The sequence below is a fragment of the Salpingoeca rosetta genome (genome assembly GCF_000188695.1).
Source record: "Salpingoeca rosetta unplaced genomic scaffold supercont1.33, whole genome shotgun sequence".
Taxonomy (NCBI): domain Eukaryota; class Choanoflagellata; order Craspedida; family Salpingoecidae; genus Salpingoeca; species Salpingoeca rosetta.
Window position 1 is genome coordinate 12,400 of NW_004754901.1, and position 11,440 is coordinate 23,839.

General features: G+C 59.2%; 3 protein-coding genes across 3 annotated transcripts in view; 2 read left to right on the forward strand and 1 right to left on the reverse strand.

Moving 5' to 3' along the window:
- PTSG_10406 (uncharacterized protein) overlaps positions 1-3,173 on the forward strand; it is a gene marked incomplete at both ends in the record, with an annotated part of 5,714 nt that extends 2,541 nt beyond the window's left edge. Inside the window, 7 exons of the mRNA XM_004988727.1 lie at positions 315-429; positions 525-1,210; positions 1,323-1,478; positions 1,718-2,217; positions 2,336-2,446; positions 2,691-2,835; positions 3,116-3,173. Coding sequence (XP_004988784.1) covers positions 315-429; positions 525-1,210; positions 1,323-1,478; positions 1,718-2,217; positions 2,336-2,446; positions 2,691-2,835; positions 3,116-3,173 — 1,771 coding nt within the window. The remainder of the gene's footprint in view (positions 1-314; positions 430-524; positions 1,211-1,322; positions 1,479-1,717; positions 2,218-2,335; positions 2,447-2,690; positions 2,836-3,115) is intronic.
- A 1,053-nt stretch (positions 3,174-4,226) lies between these two features.
- On the reverse strand, positions 4,227-7,830 carry PTSG_10407 (uncharacterized protein; the record flags this gene model as incomplete). Its single annotated transcript, XM_004988728.1, has 10 exons — positions 4,227-4,468; positions 4,626-5,126; positions 5,352-5,487; positions 5,635-5,962; positions 6,278-6,327; positions 6,459-6,559; positions 6,718-6,784; positions 7,054-7,253; positions 7,410-7,499; positions 7,737-7,830. 10 exons carry the CDS (start codon positions 7,828-7,830, stop codon positions 4,227-4,229), a joined length of 1,809 nt encoding a protein of 602 aa, XP_004988785.1.
- Positions 7,831-8,726: 896 nt separating this feature from the next.
- Positions 8,727-11,271, forward strand: PTSG_10408 (uncharacterized protein; the record flags this gene model as incomplete). The annotated part of the gene is made up of 8 exons (XM_004988729.1): positions 8,727-8,738; positions 8,895-8,938; positions 9,115-9,259; positions 9,659-9,911; positions 9,955-10,128; positions 10,346-10,432; positions 10,584-10,635; positions 10,944-11,271. The coding sequence occupies 8 exons, from the start codon at positions 8,727-8,729 to the stop codon at positions 11,257-11,259; spliced, it is 1,083 nt and encodes a 360-aa protein (XP_004988786.1). The 3' UTR covers positions 11,260-11,271.
- Positions 11,272-11,440: the final 169 nt, after the last annotated feature.

The window sequence follows — 11,440 nt, forward strand, 5'->3', positions numbered from 1 at the left end:
CCCACCAGACGCCACCGACTGCCTCCTCTGCGACGGCACCCTCCTCAGTCGTGCATTGCCCATTGCCCTCTCGATTACTTCTACGCCAAGGACCACCGCTGCGTGCCATGCACCACGTGTGGCGTGGGCACCTGGCCCTCCACCCCATGCTCCGCGTCCTCTGACGCCGTCTGCTCTCCCCCTGAACCGAGTGCAACCCGGGCCAGAAGGAGTTTGTCTCTGGCAACGCCGTGCGCGACCGTGCATGCGTGAGCTGCACCCTTTGGCATGGAGTACCAGCCGCCGCCGGACCGCGCCTCGTGCTTCCCCACCAGCGTGTGCGAGGAGCCCTTCATCGAGACCATCCCGCCCACGCTCACCACGGACCGCCTGTGCTCTTGCGACACGCTCACCTGCAACAAGCTCATCACACAGCTGTTTGAGGAGATGGTGCGTGCCGAGCACACGGACGAGCAGCTCGACGTCGTGCTTGACGTGTGCTGCTCCAACCAGGCGAGGATGGCATCCGCGACACCATTTGCCAGATGGACGCCTACGAGGCACGCCGCTGCTGCCCAGGCTGCACAGACACGTGCGAGTGCAGCGCTGGCTTCATCCTTGTCTACGACGCCGATCCAGCCGACTGTCGGCCGTGCGACAGCGTGACGGAGTTCTCCACATCCATTGGCGGCAGCAAGTGCGAGGCCATTGAGGAGTGCGAGCGCGGCCAGGAAGAGGTCGCCGCGCCCACCCGCTGTTCCTTGGACCGCGTGTGCCGCGCCTGCCCGGCCGGCACCATCGACTCGGACAGCGACGGCTCCACGGGTTGCCAGATGTGCCCCCGGTGGCCACTACACGGAGGCGGGCTCCCACAGCTCCTGCTCCAGCTTCACCTGCCGCGCCGGCACCCACCCACGACCACCACGACAGCGACCCCGCCACCCCGTGCAACGACGTCACAGAGTGCACGCCCGGGTCTGAGGAGGTGCCGGGCATCACACTCCTCATCAGTGACCGTGTATGCGACGAGTGCCCGGAGGGCACGTACAAGGCTGTCTCTGGCCAGCCAGGGCGTGTCCTGTCTCCCCGTCACCACGTGCGCCGCTGGCGAGGAGGAGATTGCCGAGCCCACCCCGACGAGCGACCACGTGTGCAGCCAGTGCGAGCTTGGCGCCACCTTCAAGCCCGTCGAACGGCCGGGCCGAGTCATGCCGCCCCGTCACTCAGTGCGGTCCGGATGAGAACGAGATTCGCTTCGTAAACGCACGCGCCAGCACGACCGCCTCTGCCGCAAGTGCGTCCAGGACACGTACGTGCCCGTGTCGCGTTGCGCGGCCGCGGAGTACATTTCCACGCACGACTGCGAGCAAGTGCGAGTTTGGCACCGTCCAGAGCCAGGTGCCCACGCTCGACTCCAACCGCGAGTGCACGCTGGAGTGCTCCGAGTGCCCCAGCGGCCGCTTCGAGATTCGCGCCTGCTCCGCGCTTGAGCACATGCAGTGCACAGGCTGCTCCGCGTTCCCGCCGAACACATACATCCTGCGCGCCTGCGACTCGCGAGAACGACGTGTCGTGCCAGCAGTGCAGCACGTGCTCTGATGAGCAGTACCGCAGCGCGCCATGCACCGCCACCAGCGACACGGCGTGCACGACGCTCGACTTGTGCGACCAGCACCAGTTTGAGCTGTTCCCCCCTGCCACACCAACCACGGACCGCATCTGCTGCGACCTGAGCCAGTGCAACCCGTCGACGGAGTGCGAGCGCACCACCTGTGCCACCTCATTTCCAAGTGCGACCCTGGCGAGCAGCGCGCATTCGAGCACCCACCTCAACCTCCGACACCAAGTGCGAGCCGTGCCCCATCGGCACCACTGACCACGACCGCAACCCGCTCACCGCCTGCCAGCCGTGTTCCTATGGCCACTATGTGCCCGCGTGCCCCATCGGCTCCTGCGAGCAGTTCCTGTGCCAGGCCGGCACCACCAACCTGGACCGCAACGCCAACACACGACGTGTACGCCGTGCCAGGCTGGCGTGGACTTTGCCGCCCTCTCTGGCCCAGCGCGATTGCACTACTGTGGCGGAGTGCAACCTTGGCTACGAGGAGATGGTGCGCCCTGCTATGCGCCCCACCATCTTCACCGACCGCCAGTGCCGCCGCTGCATCGAGGGCCTGTTCTACCGCAACAGCAACACGGGCTTCTGCATGCGCGTGTGTCGCCCTGCGAGCCTGGCTCGTTTGAGACGGCCGCGCCCACCATCAGCACGGACCGCGAGTGCCAGATGGGCCCGCATATGCCCCAACAACAACACGTTCATCTCCCGCCCGCTCAAACCAACGACGTAGAACCACAGGCATCTGCTCGCCGTGGACGCAGTTCCTGTCCAACGAGTACGAGCTCGTTGCGCCGTCGCTGGTCAACGACCGCGAGTGCCAGCGCGTGCGCACTCGTGCCAGCACACAGAGTATGAGGTGTCGGCGCCCACGGCCACGACAGACCGCCTCTGCGGCACCATCAGTGGAGCAGTTTGGGGTGCTCCCACCGTGCGTGCGTGCCTGCGTGCTCTATTTTGCTCATCTTTGACGCCAAGTTCAACGCCCTTGCCGGCACGCAGTCGCGCCGCGGGGCGTTTGAGGTCGTGCTGGTGCAGTCCATCAACACGACGCAGGACGCATCGCAGATTCATTCTGCGCATCGACCTGCGCCAGGGGTCCATCATCGCCACCGTCGCCTCCCTCAACGAGGAGTTTACGCGCTCCTCTTCAGCCGATCCGTCTCTGGCGACGTCACCGTCATGGGCTCCACCGCATCGCCGTGCGAGGCCGACGTGTCCTGGACGACTCGTCCCTTTGGGTGCACGCATGCACACGCGATCCCACCCATCGCACAGCAACTGCTGGAGCCACCCACGCTTGCAATTTCACGTCGGTGCAGCATCCTCCACCATGACAACAACAGCAGCCACCACCATTGCACCTGCTGTGATCGAGTGCTGTCAGCACATGCCACCTTCACCTCCCGCATCATCATGCAAACACTGCTGCCACCACCACCACCACCAACGACAGCAACGAGCTCAAGGTATCGGATGCTGTTGGCTCTTGGACCACCACGGCGTTGTTGGGAGAGACAGCAGCAGCAATAATGGCCGTGGTGGTGGTGCACGCCATGGCAACAGCAGCGACAGCTGATGTGGTGGTGGTGGTGGTGGTGGTGATTGTGTTTGCATTCCTCACTAGTTCCAGCAACAGCAAGGAAGTGGGCACTGTGCTTCTGGTGGGCACGCGTGTGCTGGCTGTTGTTGGTACCATGGCTGGCAACAGCTGCTGCTGCGATGAGCGACAACAGCAATTAAGAAAAAGGTGGATGTATGTGAAATTGCACGGCACGCAGTCACCCTTCCTTTGTGGTCGGCTGTGCAATTGCATGTGCGCACATCGATGACGGCGATGGTGAGACAGCTGCCAATCAAATCACTTCCCATCTGAGGAACCACCGCATCGTGGCTGGTGCATGCGTACATCTCGTTCTTCCTTCAGACCCGCCATCGACAGAGCAGCGTTGCAGTGTGTCATGCGGTGTTTGATGATGCGTCGTTGTTGTTGCCACTGCGTTGGCTCTTTGTTCACATGCACGCCGCGCATACTCAATGTGCTTCCTTCCTTCCTTCCTTCCTTCCTTCCTTCCTTCTTGCTGTCTCTCTGCTCTGCCACTCTTCTTTGTTCAGTGTTGTGTGTTTGGTTGTTGGTTGCCGTGTTGCGGTGATTCCGTCTTGCTTGTTCAATCGTTTCCCAACAGTACAGTGGGACAGAGCCAAGACATGAAGAAACGACAGCAACCCTCACACGGGCACACACGCAACACCAACACGCACATCCAAGCAAGAGAGGAAAGCAGAAACAGAACACAGCACTGCTCAAGACAACAGCCACATCGCATGGTGCCACTTGCAGTGCAGCCAACCAGCCAAATGCAGGGTGTCCTGCACCAACAATAACAAGGGCGGCAGTCATCCACCAGCCACCACTGTGTGTCAGGGTGCTGCAGGGGATAGAAGACACACGAAGCAAGTGTTGCTGTTGCTGCTGCACTTGAACGCCTCGCACCAGTGCTTCAAGCACGTCCCTCCAGCGTCAGCTGCACTTGGTTGCCGTCCTTGTCACCTGGCAGGTGCTGTTGTCTTTTGCACCGTGTCTCGCGGATGGCCTGTGTGATGAAGCAGAATGCGTCCAGCACCACCGCGATTATGCCAGATGGATTAGGCAGTCCAGGACAAAAGAAGTCGACGCAGCCGCCTCCATCGTCTTCTTTGCCATGTCAAAATGCTTGGCAGATGATGTCAGGTACGGCAATGTAGTGATATCGTAGTCGTCAAGCATTTGCGTATCTGCGGGAGGTGTTGCTGGTGGAACAACAATGGGCACAATGACGTAGGGGCGGCATCTGGGGTCTGTTGTTGGGCGGAGATGGCACAGGTCAAACTGCTCTGTGGGGGATCATGGTGCGGTTTAGGGTCAGGTCCAGCGCCCACAGGGCAACCTTGCCTTGCGAAACGCTGCTTGAAACAGTAAGCAGGCGCTGGTGGTCGCACGTGACCATGTCATCTGCTCTGTCATTGCGATGCAGTATGGTGGTGTGCTGACCGGTGCTGTAGTCGCACTTGATCACGCTCTCAACAGAGTTGACCAACAAGACGCTGCTGTGACGGGCAAAGACACCAAACTTGACCGGAGCGTTTCTGCTCACTTTGAGCTTGCTGAGGACATTGTGGTTGGCGACGTCACACACAAACACGTCACCTCGCGCAGTGTCAATCGCCAGCAGGCTGTCATCAGTTGGGTGGGTGGCCATGGTGGCGGCGGTCATGTTGGCGTTCGGCTCTGCCTCGTCCACAAACAAGTCATCCAACACCACAACACGTGTCAGCGCACTGCTCACACCACTACTGCTGCTGCTGCTGTTGCTGCTGCTGCTGCTGCTGCTGCTGCTGCTGTTGCTGCTGCTGCTGCTGCTGCTGCTGGTCATGCTTCGGTGTTCAATGAGGTAGAAGTGCACTGTGTTTCCGTATGCGCAGACAAACTTTTGGCTGCGGTCCGCAAACGCTGCAATGCGCGGGACACGAACGCCCGTGACCTCTTTGGGTTCTGCCAACGTCGCACCACCAACACAAACGGGCGCACATCCTCACCGCTACCGCTGCTGTTGTTGTTGTCGTTGTTGGAGCCATTGTTGCTGTCCTTTCATGTTGTGTTGTTGCTGATCGTGTGATGTGAGGGTGCTGAGATCCCACACGTGCAAGTCGGTGGAAGTAGACGCAGTCACCAGGAAGCGGCCATCAGGGGTGACGCGCAACGCATCCACGGCAGTACGCACGCGCTCCTTGCTTGCCGTTTCCGCCTCCACTTCCCCGCTCGCTTCTTCTTCATCCATGTCTTGCACCACCTCTTTGTCATTATCGACAGCATCAGCCCTCCACTCTGCAAGCAAGGTCGATGGCTGACCAAGCTGCCACACGGAGATGACACCCGCCTTGTTGCCCGCGATGTACAGGGTGGGCGTGACTGCCATGTAGCGCGTGTGCTCGAAGGTGGACGGCACGACCGCCATGCACTTGAGGTCTGGCACGCGGTGCAGCTTGCACTCGTAGGGCACCTTCTGCCACCTCTCGATGACGCCACCGGACGCGGCAGCGCATGCAAGCTCAGCGCCAAGGAAAGGATCCTCAAAGATGATGGTGCGTTCAGCCTCCCGGACACCGAGGCCGCAGATGTACACGCGGGAATAAGAGGGGCAGATGAGGTGCCTGCCGTCCTTGGTCCACACCATGTCGGTTGCTGTGACGGGCACGTGCTGCTTGCATGTCAGCCTGTGCATGTCCCACACAAACGACTCAGCCACCAGCAGGCGGCCATCGGGGCTGACGCTGACGTAGGAGTAGCCTTCATGCCCAGAAGAAGCAGAAGGACAGCTGCCAGGAGGCCTCAGAGAGACGAGAGTAGGAGTGCGTGTCTGCTTGGCTGCTTGATATGCATAAGATCCTGGGAAGACTGGCGCTGGGATGGATATGCGATGTATATTCGTGTTTCGTGTTGAGAGGGAAGTGTTGTTGGATGGATGAGTGGCTGTATTGAATGTGCTCGATGGTGTGAACTAAGGAACTGAGCCAGCGCACTCAACGTGAACGGAACACGAAAGAAAGGTCAAAGCACCAACAGAAGAGAAAGGATCAACTGTTGCAGTGGAAGAGCAGCAGCTTCAGGATGCGCCACACACACACACACACATCACGGCTCACCGCTTGATGTGGAGCTTGTTCTCCTTGCTCGGGTACTTGGTCGGGTGCACCTGAACATCATCGCAGATGAGGCAATGGCGTCAGCATAACACGACTGCACACAAACGCCACCACCCGACCCCAAGCAACCGCCACCACCACCTCACTCCAAAGCAAACAAGTCGCCCCACAGCCAGCCCACCTTGCAGACGCATGCGTAGAGGTTGGTGGCGGCAATCAGAAACTCCTTGTGCAACGGTTTCTGCGGATCAAACTCGAGCGCCTCGGGGAAGATCTTGTGGCCTTTGTGGGCAGCACACGCGAGGGTGCGGAGCAATGGAACGAGGCAAACACGCGATCAGTTGCGGTGTGGGTGGTGCTGCCAGAACGAACACACACACATACACGCACACACACACATAAACACAGACACACACACGCACGCACACACGAGTCCTCACCTGACCAGAAGGGCTCTCCACTCTTGGTCACCTGACCAGAAGGGCTCTCCACTCTTGGTCTTTGCGTCTGCGGGGAAGGTGGCGATGAGGTCCAGAATGACGTCGCGGAAAAACGCGTGAAAGTCGCGCCACGCCAGCGACACTCACGTCTCCATCGTCGGCTTCTCTTGCAGCTGAGGCATAACACGCGCCAGCTGTAGTGGTGGTGGTGGTGGTGTGAACCCTCATCACCAGGAAAGGGCGTGTCATCACAAACCTCCATCACATCCATCACACATCCATCACACAACTACCACACGCTGCCACCTTCAACAACAACAACAACAACACCAGCACCTGTGCGGCGAGGTCCTTGATGGCCTTGAGCGTGTCCACGCCGCGTTCGAGGGCGCCAATCCGCTCGTGCTGCTCAATCTTCGTCTGCAGCCCCGAGATGAAGCCCTCAGGGTCCTCCAGGAACTGCTGCAGCTGCGACGCAGGGCTCACAAACAGGTCCCCGAACTTGGCCCGCGCCCCACTCGATGAGGTGCGGGAAGCTGCGCAGCGTGCACATGGGAATGCCGCCACCTGAGAACAGAAAAAGAAGATGAAAGAAGATGTTGAGTGGCGGTGAGACGATGGGGCTGGATAGGATGCAAACGACCGTGTAAGCTTCTCAAATGCACACACGCACGTGTACACAGCACACATACCTGCTTCTGCGTCGCCGCCGTCGCTGTATGAGTTGATGGTGTGCGGCACAATGACGTCGACGTTGGCGCCCGTGCCCATCGTCCCGCTGGCTTCTCGTACAGCACACACTTGCTGTCAACAGGTTGTGTGATATTGTATGTCGAGGGGGGTTCGTGTGTATGGATCAAGATAGTAGGTGAGTGTGCATACAGTCGAGTTGAAATCCCATCAATCGACATGTTGTCTACACACAACACACACACACACACACACACACACACACACACACACACACACACACACACACACACACACACACACACACACACACACACGATCCTAGTCACCTTCGTGGAAGTTGAAGATCTGGTGGATGGGCCTGCAGCGGCCGCTGATCTTGACGAGCCCCTGCACAACAACGCCTTCCTTGTACACGCACATCGGTGATGGTGATGGCAATGAGGGTAAGGGAGGGAAGTGAAGCCGAGGTCAAAAGTTCAGCATGCGCAGTGCGTCACCACCTTCAATTCACCATGGCACCATCTTGCTTGATACACGATTTGGAAACACACGGTGTTACGCACACGCACGCTCACACATGCGCACATGCACAAGTACGCACTCACCTCAGGGCAGCTGGTATAACAGGGGAAGATGATGATGCTCTCAAGTGGCACGCCCCTGGTGTCTGTATCTCACCATGCCGCAGTGCATGGCCTGGTCAATCGAGGTTGTGTGTGTGAGTGAGTGTGTGTGTGAGTGTGTGTGAGAGTGAGTGAGAGAGAAGCACATTGCCATTGCTATGCGCTGTGTCTCGTCTGCGACAACACGAACACGTGATGTTGATGATGATGGTGCGGTTCACAATGTCTGTTGACGAAACAACTCATCAAAGCACACACACACACACACATGCGCGTGTGGAAGAACAAACAAACCTGAACAAACAAACCTGTGTGGTGGTGTTGGTGGCATTTCTTTTGTCGCTGTCTGCAGTGATGCAGATGATGGGCAGTGGCGGACGAGGAAAGCAACCACAGCAACCAAAGAACATCAACACAAGCTGGTTGTACAAAGGACAGCAGATACACAAGCGAGAAGACAGCTGCACCACAGCAACCACACACACACACACACACACATGTGAGTAAGAAAGGTGATGAAGTGAAGGACAACATCACAACCATTGCCAACAACACCTGCTTCATCAGCACAGTGAGGTGAGCGCAAGCCAACAACCATGACTGGAACATGCGAGCGACACTTTGGCTTGTTCACCTGTCGTTGATGTGCACCCTTGGTACGCCAGCCTTGCTTGGTGTGGGTGTCACGACGCAATGCGCTCGTCCGTCATTGCCCCCTCCCACCACAAACACACACAGCACACACACACACACACACACACAAACACACACACACACACACACACATACACACACATCCACACACACACACACACACACACACACACACACACACACACACACACACACACACACACACAGCCGTCGTTGGCGCCGGCCATCCTCGACACATTCTCAAATCTCAAGTGCGAACACTGATGTTGGTGGTGTTGTTGATGATGCTGTGTATCTGCGGAGTGATCCTCAGCCACCATGTTCTTGGATTGCGACGCAGCCATTCCACCATCATCCCTCACCCATCTCCCCCTCCCACCCACACACACACACCACGACCACCCTCATCCACACCCTTGCTGTGCAGTGTGGCGCCGGTACGCCTGTGCCAGATCTGCGACCACGTGTTGAGCCAGCTTGGATCGTACAGCCCAGAGTGCCTTCAGTCGTCATCAAGTTTCTCATGCAGCAAGGTGGCGCTGTTGTTGAGGGGAGTGGCAGATGTTGCCGCAGTGTGTGACAGTGTGTGATTGCGATCTCACACGCGCCCGCCTGCACGTGTCACTGTGGCTTGTTCTCTCGCAGCCGATCCCTCATATGCCTTCGCACACACACACACACACACACACACACACACACACACACACACACACACACACAACACACACACTCACACACATGCACGTTGATGTTCAGCGGATGGAATGGATGATGTGAATGCGCTGACAGCGAACATGCAACACCAACAACGGGGCGACGATCACCATGTGCTTGTGTGTGGTGGATGCCATCAAGAACGGGCTGGCATTTGATGCGCGCATTGCAAAGGCGTGGCTGCGGCCAACTCAAGACGACCACGGCCCAGCCAATCACCGCCCTCGATCTGCTTGTGCTGTTGCTGCTTTACCAAGCACCAGAACGCCCACCGCCGCGGCGCAGAGACCACCGTCATCAAGCTTGCAAGCACGGGCCGGCTCATCGCCGCCATGGCCGCTGCCACGTTTGCCAGACACACGCGCGCGTTCTTGATGTGCTTCAAGTCGATTGTGCACATGGCGGACATCCTGAGCCAGCGGCAGGGGGCCGCGTGCCGCGACCTCGCCTTAACGGCCGGAGGTGGTCGGGGCCCTGGTGGCGCACATTGGCACGGGGCAGGCACAGGAGGTGGACGCAGCCATGCCTGTGCTGCTACTGTCGCTGGCCACAGACCACCCGAAGCTGCTGCACGCGATTGCGCTCATGTTGAAGGGCACCCTGGACTGCCTGAGCACCCTGCACTTCATCCACATTCTGCAGCTCTTCTGTGTCCTGACCACGCTCATGTCTGACCGCAAGCGCACCGCCGCCGCAGGCCTCAGCATTGATGACGAGAACGAGGATGGTGGGTGAGATTGTGTTTGAGTGTGTGTGTGTGTGTGTGTGCGGATGAACGTGTGTGTGAGTGTGTGTGTGAACTTGCATTGGGGAATTAAGTCTGTCCTTCCATGAAGAGCGTCTCTCACCCTTCTCACTCAACCACCACTACCACCACCACCACCACCACCACCATTCCTTCTCCATTGCACCCCGTGTACGGCAGCTGTCTCAATCGAATGAAGAGCTGAAACGCATCAACACCATCGCCGCCGCCACCGTCACCCACACCTGGCTCGCTCTTGCCAACGACGCAGGCATCTCCATCGACCGTGCGTGCGTGCGTTCATGTGTGTGTGTGTGTGCTCACATGTGTGCGCGTGTTTGCGTGCGTTTGCGCCCTTGTTTGCACCTGAGTCCCCGTGTGGACTTGTCGTGCTCCTCCTCATCCACCACTCACCCGTCTCCTCGCCTGTCCAACAGGCGACCATCTCTCCTCACTGTTGCAGGCATTGCACTTCATCTATGTCGACAAGTGTGTTCAGCTGACATGCTCCGTTGCCACAACGCCTCCACGTCCACGCCCAGTCATTTGCCCTTCTATCGTGGCGTCGTTTCCTCCCCCCACCGCCAGCACCAACAACCATCAAGAGCAAGCACATCTGTCAGAATGCCATCGCGCCGCTTCAACGGGGATGGCGGACTCACCATTGACCCACCGCCGCCACAGCCGTATGGGTTCAGGTCGCTCGCCGACCCCGGCAGGCACGTGTGGAGGGAGCCGGGACCCCAAGTGCACGTTACAGCACAACAACACCCTCAACACGATTGTGGTTTGCGCAGGTGGACGGGTGCACCCCACACGCGGGAGGTGTGCTCCAACTTCTCGCCTGAGTACACGCGCGCGCGCGAGGTGGGCAAGGACACGCACGTGGTCGTCAACGAGAAGACGCTGCAGGCGCCGTTCGAGACGGAGCTGCAGCTGCTGTCAGGGATTGCCGCCGTGTTTGCGGACACAGTGCGCAGAAAGACCGACGTGGCATTTCTCCGCACGTGCAGGGTTGCGGAAGCACGCTGCCGGGACGCGCCTCTTCACGTTCCTGATGGCGCTGCAGCCCATTTGTATGGTGGGACCTGTCGCTGGGGAGGGGCGACCTGAACCCGGAGGAGGGAGACGGTGGTGGAGGTGCAGCACGAGAGTTGGGCGCATCGCCGATTGGCGTGGGCCTGCAGCGACGACTTGCTGTTCCGCACGGTCATGGATGGACAACGAGTACAGGCTGGCGACCCAGCCCTCCGACAAGCTGCTGGGCGTCGTGCACGCTGAACGGCCGAACCCG